This window comes from Xiphophorus hellerii, chromosome 8 (genome assembly GCF_003331165.1).
Source record: "Xiphophorus hellerii strain 12219 chromosome 8, Xiphophorus_hellerii-4.1, whole genome shotgun sequence".
Taxonomy (NCBI): domain Eukaryota; kingdom Metazoa; phylum Chordata; class Actinopteri; order Cyprinodontiformes; family Poeciliidae; genus Xiphophorus; species Xiphophorus hellerii.
The window spans coordinates 11,134,293-11,152,612 of record NC_045679.1 but is presented as its reverse complement, the minus strand read 5'-3'; the positions used below and the strand labels follow the sequence as shown (position 1 = coordinate 11,152,612).

The 18,320-nt window shown below is 37.2% G+C and overlaps 1 protein-coding gene across 1 annotated transcript; it reads right to left on the bottom strand.

The window, feature by feature from the left end:
• Nucleotides 1-884: 884 nt before the first annotated feature.
• LOC116724035 (protopanaxadiol 6-hydroxylase-like) lies at nucleotides 885-18,135 on the bottom strand. Its single transcript, XM_032569340.1, has 11 exons — nucleotides 17,303-18,135; nucleotides 16,658-16,735; nucleotides 16,483-16,567; nucleotides 16,336-16,371; nucleotides 15,962-16,101; nucleotides 15,358-15,481; nucleotides 14,896-15,040; nucleotides 14,568-14,678; nucleotides 12,792-12,919; nucleotides 6,404-6,491; nucleotides 885-1,736 (listed from the first exon to the last, which is right to left on the bottom strand). The coding sequence occupies exons 1-11, from the start codon at nucleotides 17,490-17,492 to the stop codon at nucleotides 1,590-1,592; spliced, it is 1,272 nt and encodes a 423-aa protein (XP_032425231.1). The 5' UTR covers nucleotides 17,493-18,135; the 3' UTR covers nucleotides 885-1,589.
• Between the last annotated feature and the right edge of the window lie 185 nt (nucleotides 18,136-18,320).

Genomic DNA, 18,320 nt, shown 5'->3' with positions numbered 1-18,320 from the left:
CAGGGCAGGCGTGGATACAGTCTTTACAATGGAGTGTGTGTGTGAGGGGTGGTGGGGTGCTGCAGAGAGAACAGGGGATCTTTTGTGTTGTGGATCGTGTGACAAATAAAATGTTCCTGAGATCGATGAGGGATCACACAGCCTTCAGAGGTCAACGTAAACATACCGTTATTTTACAGCTCTTCATTGTAAAATAATGGGTCATCTAATAGCTTAAGGAATATCAAAGTTATGGTAATAGTATTTTTCTAGATTGTACTTCTTACTCATGCAAAATTTAGGACAGTCTATGAAAACCTGCATGCTTTTCTGACATATTGTGGAAATTTTAACAATTGCGTATTTCTGCAAATCAAAGGGAGTTGTGGTCACATTTTGTGGCGAATACCTGTGAAAATCAACTCTAATGGAAACAGGAATTCTGCTCTCTACCAGAAAAATCTCAAAAGCAAATTTTTGATTATCACTGGACTGCCTTAACCTTAAGTCTAGACTCACACAAGACAAAAGAGTTTGGTGTGGTTGAACATCTGATTGAAGACAAATCTAAATAAAATTATGTGAAACATCCCTAAGTGGGTTGCTGAAGCTCAAAATTTTTTAAATATGGCTGAAATAAAACAATTGTGCATAAAAGAAAGGGCCAAAATCTCTTCAAAGCAATGTAGAAAAAAACATCCATTTTTGATAAGTGTTGTACAGCCAAGGGTTAGGGGATAATTTTTTTTCCCTATAGAGTTGAGTTAGTTCAAATAGCTTTTTTTTCCATTTGACAAATAAAATAATCATTAAAGAGCTAAATTTTCTATTCACCCAGGTTTTCCGCTATTAAATTTAGTTTGATCTGAAACAATTGAGTGCAAAAAAAAAGAAAAAAACAAATGTCTAAACAGTATGTTTTTTTTTATTTTTTCAGGCAAGATGTATACAATTAAAAATATAAGCAGTGTGCGTGTGTGTATTGGTGTGAGACATGCATACTAAAAGGAGGCAAGACAGGATCTGTATGACAAACTGTTGCTAAGCAGTGGTTGTTGCTAGGTGGGGTGGAGGGGAGTAAGAAGTGGGTTCAGGTTTGCAGGCAGTGATGGAATCTGAGGGTTTACCCATGTTCCCTTGTGAGCACATGACGTGCGATCCTCTGGAATGAAGTGACATGAATACTAATGCTATAGAGTTTCTGCTTCAGACACGCACACCTCCACTCAGGAACATCAAGGCTCATCCCGAACTGAACTGCAATAGAGACAGATTGCAGTTTTTAAAAACAAGACTTGCATGTGAATGAATTCGTAGTTTAAAAAAATATAACATTTCTGAGTCTGTTTCAGGTTCCACAATAGAAGAATGACTCATCTGTCCTGCCTTCACTTGCAGAGCAATCAAGGAACGCTGCAGAATATCTGGCAGAGGAACAGATAAAGCACAACCAGCGCCCCCCTCGGCTTTCCCTGGCACGATCAGGAGGGGGAAAGCCTCGCAGTTTGCCGGCATCCCTCCTTCACATCTCCAGACATTCCCCCAGCATGTAAGGCACACATGTTTGTTCAATAAAACACAGCCGGAGGCTGCGTGTCCCCAGTGTAATCTCATTCTAATACGGTTTGATCCAATCGGGTGAAGGACACACTGGGAAGGTTGGCGGGGCGGGACACAGGCAGCCATTTGTACTGAAGGTCCTGCGACGGAGGATCCAAACACCAGTCGTAGTTCTTTAGCAGATATCTGCAAGCTTCCTGAAATATAAAAGCAGAGAGTGTTTTCTATTTTCAGTGTGTTTACTGCAGAGCGAAAACAAAGTGTTTAACCGAGCCAAAGTTTTTTAGGTTTTCGACGTGCAAAACAACAGCCCCCACAATATTTTGATTCCAAGTCTGAAATAGAAAAGCAGCCCCTTTTAGCAGCCAAGCTTTAACACAACGTCAACTGTTTTGGACTGAGAAGGTAGCAACAAGTCTCATATTTGAATTCAGACCCATATTTTCACATCTACTTTAGTTTTCAAGCCTCCTCTTAAGATCCTGATGTCATTCCCAGCATTTCTCATTGGCTTATCCTGCAGCTGCTGAGCCGACCAATCGCGTCTCCCCTACCCTTCACTTTATGAATGAGGATTTTCCTGATGTTGGGGGAGGAGCAGGATGAATGAATGGGGAGGAAAGCGATGAGGGAACTGAGGAAAGATGCTGAGGGCGGGGAGGGGGGAGGTGGGGCAGGAGGAGTGCAGGGGGGAAGGATGAGGGAAAAAGAGCGATGAGTCACATCTCTGACCTAGATCCCCACAGACTCCTTGTTACTCTGATTATATCCTCCTCAGTGTGTGAGCAGAAAATGGTCATCCTGTTAAAAACCAGTCAAATGCAATGGATTACCAGTCGGATCTGCATTTGTAATAAAACAAAATTGTTGGTTTTCTCTTGAACTAAGCGGAATAAGTTTCTGGGTGTTGAGAACCTCCACAATTATTGACTCCACTGTAACAGAGCTGTAAATAGTCTTAAACTTAGTTATTCTTTTACTGCAGAATCATAATTTTAACATTTACTGGGGGTTGAATATTTATTTACCTCGCTGTGAACTTGTCTTGCTTGTTACAGATCTTTAATAGAAACTATTTGGTCTGATCACAAACATTGCAGGAAGGTTTGGCATAAAACAAAAAATGAACGCTGTGAAAAAGCTATACATGTCCTCTTTCAGGTATGGTGGAGGATCGGTGATGCTGTGGGCCTGTGCATGGCACCATGTATATGAGAGCAATTTATATGAAAAAAGTCAACATGGAAAAGTAACCAGATCTAAATCGTATAGAAAGCCTGTGAAGTCTGAACACATGAAGTTGGACCCAGGAGAGAGCTCCAAAGGATCAACAAAGACAGAAAAGGTCAAAGGTCTCTCTAACCCCTGCTAAAGGAACATTTTTCATATTATTTCCAGCAGAGTGTCAATAAATGTAGCAATGGTGATTATTAACCCTCCTGTTATGTTCGTTTCTAGGGTACAGCAAAAATGTTCGTGGGTCAATTTGACCCAGGGAGTGTTTAATCATGCAATAGTGTCAGAAACCAAAAAATTCCTCCAAAACATTTTTGTATCTGATTATTAACTCCAATACTAACCATTTCAATCAATATTTGTGCAATGATGTTTTATTATTTCTCAGAAATTAAGGATCAATGACGACAACCTGCTCATTTACTCATTTGGACATAAAAAATGGAATTTAGATTTTTAATGTCCACTGAAAAAAACCTAGACACAAAAAAACAATAATTTCCTTGAAGTTGACCTTTGGTAAATTATTTTATATTATACTTTTTTTTTTTTACCAAAGGGTGATCTTTATAATTGAACTTGAGACACACATACTGTTCTGGGTCAAATTGACCCGCTGATTAAAATCAAGATAAATGAGTCATGCAGAGAGTATTTATGTTTTTCTCCACTTCTGCTGAGTGTCCACTCAGTGTGGGTGGAGTTTGTCCACAGGAACAGAAAAGATTCCCGTCAAAGGTTGTGTGAACACCTGCTTTCTCGCAGTTTCCTAGTGAAGTAAAGAGAATAGTGAGAAAGTGGGCTTGTGTGTGTGTGGTTGCGTGTGTGTGTGTGTGAGTGTGTGTGTGGTGAAATATGGTTCATAACTGCAAGGAAACATATAGAATTGGACATTTTAAAATCTTTTTTTGCACTTTAACCTGACTGCCGGGTCAAATTGACCCGAACAGTATCGATGTAAAAAGTAGACCTAGGGTTTGGTACAAATGTGTAACATGAATAAATTTTCAACTTATGTCTAGAGTGCACCTATTAAGACAAATAGAAAACGTTTCATGCAAAAAAAATGCTTCTATTTTTTTTTTTTAATTTGTAAATTTTAAAACGGGTCAATTTGACCCGGAACATAACAGGAGGGTTAAAACAACTTAATTTAGTCCCCTTTTGGGATTATAAGCTTGTTTGTCAAAACTTATGAGTTCAGACCCAATTTTCTTAATGGGGACAAAAATGTTCATAAAGCAAATTATTCTTCTCCAACTAAAAATATTTCCAGAAGTTAATATGTGCAATTAATGTACAAATTAATTCAATAATTAATTTGTAAATTAAGTAAATCCTATAAAAGGAACAATATAAATTTCAATAACAATGTTTTGTTGGATTTCTGTTCTTCATTATTTGATCCAAAGGTACAAGAATGTACAAATTATAAACTTATAAAAGTGTTAAGGTTTTTCTGTCAACCGGGGACCAGTTTCAATAAATAAATGGACAAATGGTAGGTGAAATAGACGTTACTTTAACCTACACATTTTCTTCTGATTTATGTTTCATGACCAATGCTTTTTCTTATAAGGAAAAATAACAAATCACCAAATTAGAAAAGAAAGGACAATTGGCTAACATTTCTTTGATTTCTGTTTAGTGAGAAAAGATCTCTGGTAATGACATCATCATCTTAAGCCAGCGAATAGAGGAGAGGGTTGTGTTTACTGCTGCTGTGTTGATGTACTGACAAGTTGTCAAAGAAAACATTGAAGCATGAGTTTTGTAGCAGAAGTTTTATCTCGACTCAAAGACTAAAACTGATGTTGGGGGGGAAAAATCTCTATCTGGACATCCCTATATCCGGCTTGATTGACTCATATGTGATATATATGTGTGTGCAGGGTGTAGGTGTGTTGAGTCACTTCTTGGAGCTGCATTTCAGACAGCTTGAGATACCACCCACCAGCGTGTTGCATTTTTTAATGTAGGACATGTCAGTGATGTCAAGGTAAATATAATCTACCTACGCACGTTAAATAACACGCTTTAATTGTGTTAGTTAAAAATTATATACATTAGATGTGCATTTCAGCACCTGGAAAACATTGTAGTTTAGTCATAAGCACAAGTCAAGCTGTATGAATTAAATTTTCTTGTTATTCCTACACAGATTGCTATAAAGGACTGGTGAGCTAGAAGTTATTGTCTTCGTGTGTTTGTAGAGGTTACTCCAAAAGAAACGTGTTATTACTTTGAATCAAAATGGCCTCATGTGCAGAAAAATATTCCAGCTGAACAATGTTTTTTCAACTTGAAAAGAGGTTAAAGATACAGAGGCAGAGAGACAAAATAGTTAGCAAGTTCCAGAATGAGTTTATGCCTAGAGATATACCACAGAATTATTAAGCCAACGATGCAGAGCTTCATCAAGCCTGGCAGCAAGTGTGAGAGCATGTGCATGCACAGAGAGGCAAAGACTTTCTAACAATGGTTTTGTGGATGAGCAAGTAAAAAAACACTCAATTACAAGAACATCAAAGACGGGAGAAAATTCTGTAAAATGTCCAAGAATGGACAGCAGAGGACTGGTGCAAAGGGTTTCTCCTCTGGTAATCATCATTCCTTTCAGTGGTTTGGAAGATTTTTTGAGAGATTATTTGTTTCATTTCACTCACTCATTGCAAAATTGGTTGGTCATGTGAATACACAATGGATTAAAACAGTAAAACAGCAGAAGAGATGACTTGTCTAAGAAAATAAACATTGCTCACAATTCTTGTTCTTGAACGCTCCCCAGCCTGACTGCGTGCATGTACAGTACATGTGAGCTTTGTGGCTATGGTGAGCGGCTGGGCTGCTGTGGTTACGGCTCTGCGTTCTTCTTTAGGTAAATCGAACAAACAACCAGGTATTCCCATGACCATTGATCTGTTTACAGGATACCTGGTGGTGGTTCACCTCTCAATTAGAGTCTCCTGGTTTTAATGTTGCACAGAATCGTCCTGACAACAGCCACAGCATCTTATTATATGCATTTTTTCAGAGTACAAAGTATCTAATGAGATAATTACAAAAATATCAATACATTATTAGCTGCACAAAAACTTAAATATAATTTCTTCAATTAAATGGAGTAAAACCTAAATATACACAGGATAGAATAAGCTACTCCTATTGGTCCAATTCAAACTCAAGCTAGTGTAATTATTTTTGTTGGTTTGTGTATCTAGAAATCCTTTTTGTGTGTCCTAAAGTAATGAAATCAAAAACACACAATAAACCACCTTTATGACATGGTACCTCATCATCTATGTTGGTGAAATAGTTAGAATAGCAAAAGCAATATCTGCACATATACAAATTAATAAGACACATTAGTAAACACCTATATATGAGCAGACAGCTACCTGTTTTAACAAAAAAAAATCATAAAAAATTCTAAATGAATTAATTATATATTTTTCAGTTTTGTAACTTCTCACTTCTTTGTTCTACCTATTTTCTTTTTTTGTTGTTTGTACTTTTTCACAAATAGGTTTATCACTCATCAGGAACTACACAAGACAACTTTAATAGCACCTTTAATGAAAAGCAGTCATATTCAGCCTAAGGGTGTGGCTGAAGGTTTTGAGCTCACCTTAATAAAGATCTCAGTAAGGGTCGAACCAATGCAGCTTCTGGGCCCATTGCCAAAAGAACACAGCAAATGCTCCTGGCCTGCATTCCTAAAGAAAACCAGAGCATACAAGAAATGTCAAAGAAAATGTTGAGTATTCTAGAATTTTCTATTTCAGTTTTCACAAATATTCAGGGAAGTTTCTCTCTAACTAATAAAGGCCTGTAGTAAACTGCTATGTGATAATGTCAGTTACAGAAGGTGCCAAAAGAAAAGAAAAAAAAAAATCTGAAAATAGACATTTATTGTCCGAAGTTGTTTGTCTGTCTCCCTCTGTCATACCTGAAAATGTCCAAAAGAGAAATACGTGGTGGTAGTTTCCATCCTCTAGTCAATAACCTGCCCATTCAGGCCATCTCCTGTGTCTAATGTATCCTGTCTTCCTGAAACCTGAGCTCTGATTAAAGGCAAACAGGAAGCATTAGAGATGTGCAGAGTCTGGAAGCAGTTTGCCAGATGGTTGGTGTGTGTGTGAGCGGAGAGATTATTGGTGTTCTCGCTGGTATCTTTCTAACAATTTAATGTACTATTAGGGAACATACTAGAACATTAAAACAATTGCCACACTGCGGAGTCCTGTAATGCTGAGAGAGAAGAAGCGCTATAGCAAAAGAACATGTCAAATATGATGAATGGAAGGAAAATGAGTCCAATCTTGAGTATAATGCGGTGGACATTATAATTCATTTTACTGCGTAAAAGTACAATGAGCGAGCAGTCTAAGACTCCCTGACCCAGACACCAAATGTACGAACATTATGTCATATTGGTAATAGATATATTAGATATAAATTGTTAGAAGAGAAAGCAGTTCATGAAAAATGCATTTAGATTAAGGAAGCTGTGATCACATTCCAAATATTGGTTCCCAATAATGGCTTTTTTAAATACCGTAATTCACTTAGGAGTCCATTAATAAACTCAACTTAATACTTGTTGACAGTCAACTGACTTTGATTTTATGTCCGCTCAACCCATAGTGTTTGTTGTGTGGATGAGGTATCCACGTCTGTTTTTAAAATTATTTATTATACCAATTGTTTTATTGATGGAACAAATCTGGGTTTTCCCTAATAACCTTTAAATCATGTTCACATGAAAACAGAGTGTGCTGGCTGCTGCAGCTCACAGTTTGAATCAAGTTACTGGATCTTTGCACAGAGTTGAGAGAGCAACTAAAACACCAGTTATTGAATTTTATGTCGTTCCAAGAAAAAGGGGTAAATTTTACAACAGGAGAACAATTCTTATCTTAAATTATTTCTACAAATGATAATGTTTGCTCCCTGATGGATCTGTTTTGCTCACTCCTAAACATTTTAGACCACCAAACAAATTTTTATGTTTTATTTGCACATTGCATTGGCATTTACGCGTTCTGATCAGTGCAAAATTAGTAACATTTCCCTTAGCACTTCTATATTTTAAAAGGCTACATCTACAATAAAACGATTTACATTACAACCCTTAAGAAAAACATCTTCTGAAATAATTCACGGGTTGAGTTTAATGCAAAAGCCAGACAAGCAATAAATACTAACAAATGTTTTCTTAGACAAGAAGAAATGATCCTGATCTCAAATTCCTCTAAAACCCACTCTAATATCTGCTGCAGTTGCTGAGATTCCTACCTGACTTGGTAACATTTCTGATTATTTGGGGTCGGAGCATGTGTGGGCGTTTGGCTAATGGGATGTTAGCTTGCCTGTTCACTTCCTTTCGAAAGAGCAAAGACACATGAATGCATAAATGTACACCATGGCAATATACAGTGGGACTATGTCCAACAGAAATACACAAGAAAACAAGAACAGATGAAACTGTGATGATTGTAGGTGGGCTTGTTATATAACAGGACTGCAGTCATTAAATTAAAGAGCCAGGTGGCTTGAAAATAAGGCAGGAAACTATCACGGCAGACAGTAAAGCAGTTTCCGGATAAGCTGACAGATGGAGAAGCAGGGTGAGAGGCAGATAGAAGAAAGGGGAAACAGACTGGATGATGAAGGAAACCTTGGAGAAACAAAACAGCAAAAGGCACAAGCAGACACAGTCAACAATCTTTATGAATCTTGTTGCAGCAACTCAGTAGCAAAGAGGAAATTAATGTTTAATTGTTAACCTCCATTTTTTTAGCCCTACTAGTTTCTGCAAAAGACAAACACCTTAAGTTATAAATACCATAATGTAAGAGGGGGAAAGTCACAAAATATCAATGAAGGCAGGAAAAAGCAAGATGCAAGTTTTTTTAATAAAATCATGTGGCTGAGATGTTTTTCCAGTATCTGTATGGAAGCTTCAATATCTGGAAACAATGGTCACAACTAAGGCAAATTGGAAAAAAATGTAAAACTGTTTTGTAAAGTATGTGTTTATTTAGTGCATGTAACACATTCATTGTGATATTTACCAACATTTTAGATATTGCATATATAACTGATATGGTTGAGTTTCAATAATAACAGTTTTTAAATTATGTCATTAGTACAGGACACAACATTTTGGTAATGAAAAAGTTAAGAAAAATGCGGTAGGTTGTTGCATAATTATAGATTAAAAAAATGACAAAATTCAACTGTTGTTCCTATTCGTGTACAAGCTAGCAATAGCAGCCTAGCTAGCTGCAGGTTGCCAATGTTTTCCTCCATCTTGCTGCTCTACCTTTATACACTCTAGTATTATGTTGTTTTTTTATTGTAAAGTGTGATTAAGGTACATGTGTTAGCAGGAAATCCTTTTTTGAGCAACAATTCATCAATCTATGGTTTACAGAAACTCAGATATACATTATTTAAATACTCTATTGCATAAATACACCTGCAAAAGGCAACACTGTACCAACAATGTTTGATGAAAAAAGATTTCTTTGCATTTATTGCATGTGCCAAACTTACTGACTAATGTCTTAAGGCCTTGCTCGCCCGAAGCTGGGAGTCATTCCACTATTGAATGCATTTTTAGACAAAAAAGAAACTAATTTACAAATTAATTTTAATGACATTTATGGACGATAAAGGCAGTATAATACTCCATCTTTTGTCAAACCCCAGGTATTAAATCAGTCTGGATGACTCACCACATAGATTCATACCCCATTTTTTTGTTATCCGTTTTTTATAGCTTTATTTTTTTAAACCTTTTACGTCACTGCTGCAAGGAAAATCTCCTCTGACTCATTCTTTAACCCTGCCCCAATCTGCACGATGCACTAAGGGAATCCCTGTTGGTAAAAATAGGTGTGGGGCAGGGGGACAGTTACTAAGGCAGCAGCTACCTGTCTGCTCATATAGATGTTTCTTTTCTTAGTTCAATTGTCAAAATACATTCTAGAAATGAATTCAAACTAAGTTGAATTATTCATTCATTTAAAACTGAATTCAATACAACTAGTTAAGCATATTATCAAGAACTACATTGATCAAGTAGGTGTAAAACATCTTTGAACTACTTGTTTATTTTTTTGGACCTACCCATTTCTGCCTGTCCAATGCTTTCTGCTGAAACTGACAAAGTATAATAAAGCATCAAAGTTTTGTCTGAAAACCTAAATCTTTTCCCACAAAAATCCTGCTGTTACAAGTGAACCCTCTCCGGTCACTTCATTAGGAACACCTGTTCAGATGATTGTCAACACAAATAGCAAATTGTCCAATCCCATTCCAGCATCAGAACGAGCATCAAAATGGGGAAGAAATTGTTGACTGAATGTGGTATTGTTGTTGGTACCCGATGGGTTTCTCTGAGTGGCAGAATGCTCACACGTAAAAACCTCCTGGCTTTACAGGAAATGGTCTGAAAAATAACACAGGAAAGAGGCTGCAATTCACAGAGGCTTTGCAAAAATAATAGTTTGGAAACAAGTTTTCAGGTTTTATGAGAATCAATTTCAGCAGCCATTTTCAGATGGGCACACGTTGGTTCCACTAGTACCTCTAGTAACTTCTTCCACAATCAGCATTTACTAATTCATCCTTCCCAAAAGGTGTCAACTAATTTACATTATTTGAAAGACAAAACGATGATAATATGTATGAAGCGTTTCATTGCCTTTGAACAAAGTATCAGTAAGAGTCATTATTACGCCATCAACGCAAACCATGTCAGTGTTGTGAATGACAGCTAATGTTCCAGTGTTGAACTGCTGAGGGGGGAGACTGTGTGTTTGCAGCTCTGCTGTGAAAAGCTCCAAGTCAACAAGCGAAGGTGAAAATGGCTTTGCTAGAATCAGTGCTGCAACTAATGAGCTTCTAATCAGATAGTTTTAGTACAGAATATTGGTATTCTTCTCTTTTGGCTACCCGGCAGTATATATTTAGGCATGCAGAGAACGCTTAAAGACAAAGATAGGTGAATAGTTTCCATGGCAACAGATGCATACATTACCAGGGCATTAATAAGCATGAATGGGAATAAACATGTGAATTGAGGAGGTGAATGAAAACAGAAAAGGGTCGACTGGGAGAGGAAATAGGTGAATGGCCCCAGATGAGGTTTTATTTGTCCAGAGAAGTCACAAACATTTTTTAGGCTCGCATTTTTACACTTCTCAGTTCTTCTCAATACTTTAAAGATAATGTATGTAGAGCATAAATACAGTAAATACAAATAAATTTAATTATAGTTGTGGTGTTATAAATATGTAATTCCCAGAGTTATAGTATTCACCTATAACACAATTTAAAGAAGACCTCCACAGTAATGTTTTGGGTGTTTCTGACAAATGTTCGCTTTTTCACATCATAATCTTCTCCTCAAGTCATCTGACCTTCTGTTAGTCTTTCAAGTACTGAAATGTAATTTCTCAGCTTATTCAGTTTTTCCAACCAAAAGTGACGCCCTTGACTACCACAACAACAATAAAAAAAACCTTGCTGCTGAAAGAAATAATTCTTTAATTTCCTTTCCTTTGTAAATGTTTTCCGGAGCGTGAAAAAAAAAAAAAAAAAAAGACTGTGCTGAAAAAATACCTAGACAAAAATGCAACCTTTTATTCTCTTGCCATTTTAATGAAAAAAGGCTCTTTCTGACACATTTCCTCAACATCCTTAATGTGTTACAATAACTGAAAGCTTCCTGTCTCTTTCTGCTCTAATGGTCAGTATAGTGTGTGTTACGACATTAAGCCACAGCAGATTAGCAGAGGAATCAAACTTTGAGTGATGGTGCAATAGATAATGCTCTGTATGGTTCTTGAACACAGGTGAGTGTATAAACTTCACCTATTCTGGTAAAATCACAGAAATTCAAAGTAAATACTCATATACTGGCATGACAATTCTGGAAATACTTTGGGCCAAGTATAACATCAAGTCTTCAGTGCAAGTCTATATTATGAAACCTACACCAACCGAGAAAGACCTCCCCATTCATAAGTTTGCACCTACAAGCTTGCCTACAGGTAGCAACTGTTCACATGGACGAGCCAAAGGGCTTCTTTAGAAGTTTGTTGTGATCACATGGGACAGAATATTGAGCTAAAATGACAAGAAATAATTTTAAAAGTACTCAAAGTGAGGCCTTTAAACCTACGAACACGGTGTCACCTGTCGAACACGATCCTGTTTCAACTGGATCATTGTACAAAGTTGATGAAATATCGAAGAGCAAGGACTAGTTTCTCATTCTTCACAAATCAACAATTGAAAGTGTGATATCATAGCGCTTCAGAATCATTGCATTCAGGCCAACGATCCTGAATGAACAGGAAAACTGTGTTTAGAGAGGATAAATCAAGCTAACCTTAACATTCTGAAATGACTTTCCCAAAGCTCAATCCTCAACTCTACTGAAAATCATGGAATATATTTAAAATCCAAGTCTGTAAACCAACTAATTTAAATGTAATTTAATAATTAAATGTCAAAGAAGGACTCATAATTATGTGAGAAGAGTGTTAATGGCAACAAGAAATGTAAATGTAAATTTGAGCATGTATGTTTATTTTTAAACAGTTTTACTTAAGAAAACATTCACAACTAATTTATTCCCTTTAATAAATCATTAAAGGCCAAAATGATTATGCTACATGCATACTAATTTTATTATTGCATGCTGAAAATAATTCTGTGCTCTAAAACAAATCTTAGAGGTTTAATATAAACCTCTAAGATTTCAAAGTTAACAATAAAAAAAAACATGCCTTGAAAATACATATCTTAACACCATGTGTGCATTGGTCAAATCTGGTTTTAAATTTTAAATGTCCTCAAATTGAATCAGATCAGAGGTATTCAGCTCTGATGTATAAACAAAGCAACAGAAAGTCTCCCATGCCTCCCCTGTTGTTGGGTATGCAAAGTGATCTAAATCTACTATTGTGAAAGTCAACTAGGAGAACTAAAAACCATACCTCCCACTCCATCTTTCTGGCAGGAAGCTATCGGGCTGCTGGAACACCTCTGGGTCACGGTGGATGAAGTAGCTGAGATACATTGCATCATAATCTTTAGGAACACAGAAGTCTGCGAGGGTGGATTCCTGGAAACATGCAAGTTTTTAAAATATTGAATGGAAATCTGTCCTTGTGTCTCTATAAAGGTTCATTGTTAAAAGGAACAATTCTAAATTTTAAAAGAGGTTTATGTTTTTCTTTCTTCTTACACCTTAGGTTTGACAACTTTTACTTCTGGACTCAAATTTGCTCAGTAACTCATTTTCAAAGTATAAATGTAAAGTCTATCATACATGGAGTTTAATAACCATTTTAATACAGGTGTATCTAGTCCTTGATGGAAGATACCTTTGCCCTCCTTGACTAACCCAATTAGGTAGCTTAACATAAAATGTTGCATATTTTAGTTCCACCTGATGGAGTCCCCAGTTTTTTTCCACCTGACTGTGAATATCAATGAGTTCCAGCACACTTTTCCACAACCATAAACATCCTGCCACATAATTTTAGAACAAACTCCTTATTATCTATGCTCAAGGTTGTACATGTATTTTTATTTTATACATATAGAATATAGAATTTTTATTATTTTTTAAAATCTTGTCAAATGGAAAACAGTTGAGGAAAGATTTAGTCTATTTTTATGGTTTTGCTAAACTAAGACGACTTATGACAAAAACAAATTCTGACCCGTGTGTGGTGACACCGATTTTATCCTTTACTCATTTATTAAATAAAAACTTGGGCAGGATAGAAGGCTGTGAGTAAAAAACAGAAAGCTCGACTTTTTTACTCCCATGTGGGAAAGTAGCAGTCAGGTGATGCTATTCATTAACATTAAGTGCAACCACTTCTAACTATTTTAAACACCCATGTATCATAAAGAGCTCTAAGATCCCCTTTGTATCAAAAACAGAATTTTAAAATTGAACCAGATACACCAGACTCTCCCCTGATAACAGCAACTATATCTCCCTAAATATGTCATTTCCTTCTAATATTATCTAAGACTTCCACGCATCATAAACCACCAGGATCAGAATGTTCTGCTGCACAACCTAAAAGAATCAAAACTTTCCACTTCACAGAGTCACTGGCACACATCTGCCCCACCGGAGACCCTGACCTCCCCGCTTGCTTCCTTCCGGGTTGGCCAATCAATCACAGAGACAGATCAATGCCTCCCATCGGACTGTTGCGTAACACTGTTTGATGAGGTCATAACGATCACAGAGAGCTGTAGCGGGAAGAGGCTGGGTGGAGAGTCCTTGCGCTGTGCACATTAATGTACTTTAAATTGAGCTAAAAAGTGATGAGTCAGATTAAATAGGTACATTTATTGTGTTTTCTAAAATAAGAAACTGGTGTTTATAATCTTATTGAAGTCCTATGTGACATCTCAAAAGCACAAATCTTTCCATAATTTCTAATTTTTTGCCGTTTCTCTACACTTTAAGTGGAAAATTCAACAATGTCCCACTTTGCTGACCCAGATTCCCAATGCCAAACGACTCTCAGAACTCCTCAAACACCAAGTCGCTGCATCTAGCGGTCCTAGCCCCGATATTTTAAAGCACAGCATTCTGCTCAACTGTAAGCAGCATGTAGGCCTCATTAGAAAGGAAATGAGTCTTTTTCTCTCTTGTCACCTGGTGCCATCTGGTGGAAGAAAGAGCAGCACAAAAGCTCTAATTTTTAGATTCAAAGCTTACCACGTGAACTTATCCAGCTTACCTTTTCAGCTATTCTGCGTCCACCAATGAAGGGCGGCCACAGTCTCTGCACCTCCAGGAGAACTCTGTGAAGGTGATCAGGATTACGGATGGCTTCTTGACGACTTTCCCTCTGATACAAAGAGTTGTGAAGCATAACTGTTATTACTTTCAGATGGAATTTATTTTACATGTCGTACGTTAACGGCATTAACGTCACGTTTTATGCTGCTAACATCTGGAAGGTTTAACAACAGACATATTTACAGAAATCTCTGCTTTTTTTTCGTCTTTCTGGCTAAGAGGATACTTGCATTCCTCTTTTGTATCAAGTGCCTGTCTTTGCATACCTGTTCAGGTCCTCCAAGAGCCAGAGTGAAGGAGGTGAGCAGCGATGCCAGAGCTTTGGGAATGAGTGCTGAGATGAACAGTAGGAGATGTTGAGCAGCAGAACCAGAGTTGGGAAATGGCACGGATCCCAAAGCGCCGACAAAACTGGATTTACATTGAAGCCACAATAAAGTTAAAGAAGTGGTGATCATGATAGTTACAAAAAATCATTTGTTTTATTTTTGGTGGGAGACAACAGAGGCCTCAGTAAGGCTCTAATTCTTACAATTTGAGATTTTGGGTGCATAAACCAGTTGCCAGTTAACCAAACAAACATGCTCAAAACTTTGGAAAGTTAGTTTTTGCTGAATATCTCTAAATGGAAAAGAAATTACAGAAGAAAGCTAGAGAAAGAATGAAAAGAAGCAGAAGAGGCCTTTTTTACTCTCTGTACCACATCGAAGTAACCTGAGCAGCCTCACCCCTGTGTTTCATTCTCTAATTTGTCTTTGATGATCTCCATCAGTTTGCTTCTGGCATCCAGAGCTTTGGCGAAACCTGATGTCCACCAAGGTACCTTCACATTTACTGGAACCGAGATTAAACCTGCCAGCACAAAGATACCCAGTGTCTAAACCAGGCAAAATAAAGCAGTGAACTAATCTAAAAAGAGGAAAAGAATGCATTTGTATTGCAAATTAATTTTATATATATAGATTTTCCCTTGTAGATAATGCCTGAAACACACATCTGCCTTATCTGCATGAATTAATGCAGTTTTGTCTTTCCCATCTTGAAGACTGCTTAAGAAATAATTATCCATCTCATATTTATAAATGTCAAGGAAGAAGAAAAATCGCATATATACTCAAATGGAAGTTAGATTTTTCACATTTTTGAAGTTATGTTATAGCAATAGAAGCTTGATTTATTTTAAGATATTTTGCACATCTTTGCCACAGGTGCCAATAAGTGCTTTTTCTTACACCTCCAACCTAACTCCCCCCATGTCACTCTGGTGCCCATGTTGCCCATATAAACACACTGTTGCCAATAAATGTTTATGCTTTTTCTGTGTGGATCTACCGTGCCAGTGTTCTGTGCAGAGCTCCATGATTTCCTGGAAAACCTCAGGCTGATCCTCGGCTCGTACATTCAGGAAAAGACCCAACACCAACTCCGCCCCCAGACGTTTAAAGATGGAATAAACACACTGTGGCTCCCCACTAAACACACACATACACACACGTTTGGTTAGGTCAAACTGTAAATTAAACTGAAAATTCCTGCATCCATATAATATACAATTGGGAAAAAAAATTGGTGCTTGTTTCCTTAGCTTATTGTGTTGATGCCACTTAAGGAAACTGAAATTCATTTTGGCAGAATATGGAATTTGCACAACTTCAATGTGTTAAATAGCTTATAGTGTCAACAATAGCACACAAGGTTTACATAACCTGATTGAGAGGTTCTTCAAGCGGTGATCACATACACTGTGAAGAAAAAGAGTATATATCATTTAAAATTTTCACAAAGAATCAATTTTTCTTAATTGAAACTTTTGAGTGCATAAAAGATAAATTAAAGGCCAACACTGTTCTTACCTGGACATGTAATTAGTTGAGGATTCCAGACATGTTCCTGTAAACAAGTGGTTGAGAGACAGACGGAGGAGGAAGGCCTCCTCACCTGAAACATAAACACAACCAGAGATTCATTTCAGTACATGTGCAAAGACATGGACGACATCAACATGAGGGACTGTATCTGCATGCTTACCATTCATGGTGACAACAGTGTCTCCATATATGTTTGTCATAAAATCAGTTGGGTCCTTCAGAAATATGTTAGACTTTTCTAAAACACATCACATAACCATACAACTTTAACAACGAAGCTTAGAATGTCAAGACAGCATTTGGGGATGTGCAAAAAGCAAAGCAGATAAACAGGAAAGTCATTTTATTGTAATAGGAATCAAGTGCAATCATAGAAGTATAGACATATTTCTTTTAATGTAGTCTTAAAAGTACAGATTCACAACACTGTACATTCAAAGCAACCTATGTTGATCTGAAAATATTTACTCTATATATTGTATAATAAACAGTCACATTTGCAATTCAATCAGCAACTAGAAATGTGGCGAATTATAGTTAAAAAAAATGCAGTTTCCAAGACAAAATATAATTATTAAACTACATTGAGTTAATTCTTTGGTCAGGGAAAGCATCCTAGCTTCTAATAAGTTTATATTAGAAGCTAGGATATATATATATATATAACGTATTATATTTTGTTTGTTGTATAGCGTAGGATAATTTGCGGGTTTTAACTAGAGAAGGCTAACACGCTATTCGACTAAAAAAGAGAAAATGTCTAAAAACTGTTATTTATTTCACAGAGGAACACCTATAAACATACCACAGAGCAGCTCTCGCGCCCCCTCGACAGAGCAGATAAAGACGGTCGGTTTGTTCATTAAGCGGCATTGGAAAACTCTGCTGCTGTGTTTTTCAATTCTCTGCAGGCAGAAGAACACCGGATCCCGGTAGAAGTCCAAGGTCTTGTCACCAAGCAACGAGACACCTGCATTTCCTGGTAGTTTAGACATTCAGGACCGAGACATATGCGCTTTTATCTCTAACTGAATAAGTTCCTCAAAAAAAAAGAAATTGCAGAAAGACCGCGTTCAGCCTGCTAGTAGTAATATGAAGTTTTAACTAAACAGAACTGACTTCTGTATCAGGTTAGTAGAAACCAGCTAGCAATGAATGTTCGCCTGACCAATGTCCTGAATGCTTGCGAATGTCAGCAGACGACGTTCGACGCGTCAAAATGAATCGGGAGCGCGCACAGTTTTACCGAGAAATGGAGCTAATAGCTGCCTCTTTGGCTGCAGTGCGCACTCCCGACACATTGGGGAGGGGAGAACAGATTTTCTCAGGGGAACAAAGTTTCGCACAAACGTCGGTCAAACTTAAAAATTACCGACATTAAAGACTACAGAGTCAAAAGTAATGATGAAAACCCCACCTCTACGATATGAATATAAGAAACATTATAAATGACAATTTCATTTGAAAAATGTAGTACAGAGCATTAATTTTAATGTATTTTTAAAAATCAGTGAAAACGTCAGTATTTTAAAACGTCCAATGCTTAGAAGAATATAGGATCAAAAGTGTAGAGTACCCAAAATGTGTACTCTATTAACAGTAGAATTACTTCAATATATTTTTTACATAGAGTACTATTCCCGGCCGGGGTCTTTCTGCATGGAGTTTGAATGTTCTCCCTGTGCATGCGTGGGTTCTCTCCGGGTACTCCGGCTTCCTCCCACAGTCCAAAAGCATGACTGTTAGGTTAATTGGTCTATCTCTCCCTAGGGGTGTGTGTGTGTGCGGGTGTGTGCGTGGGTGTGTATGTGTGTTTGCCCTGT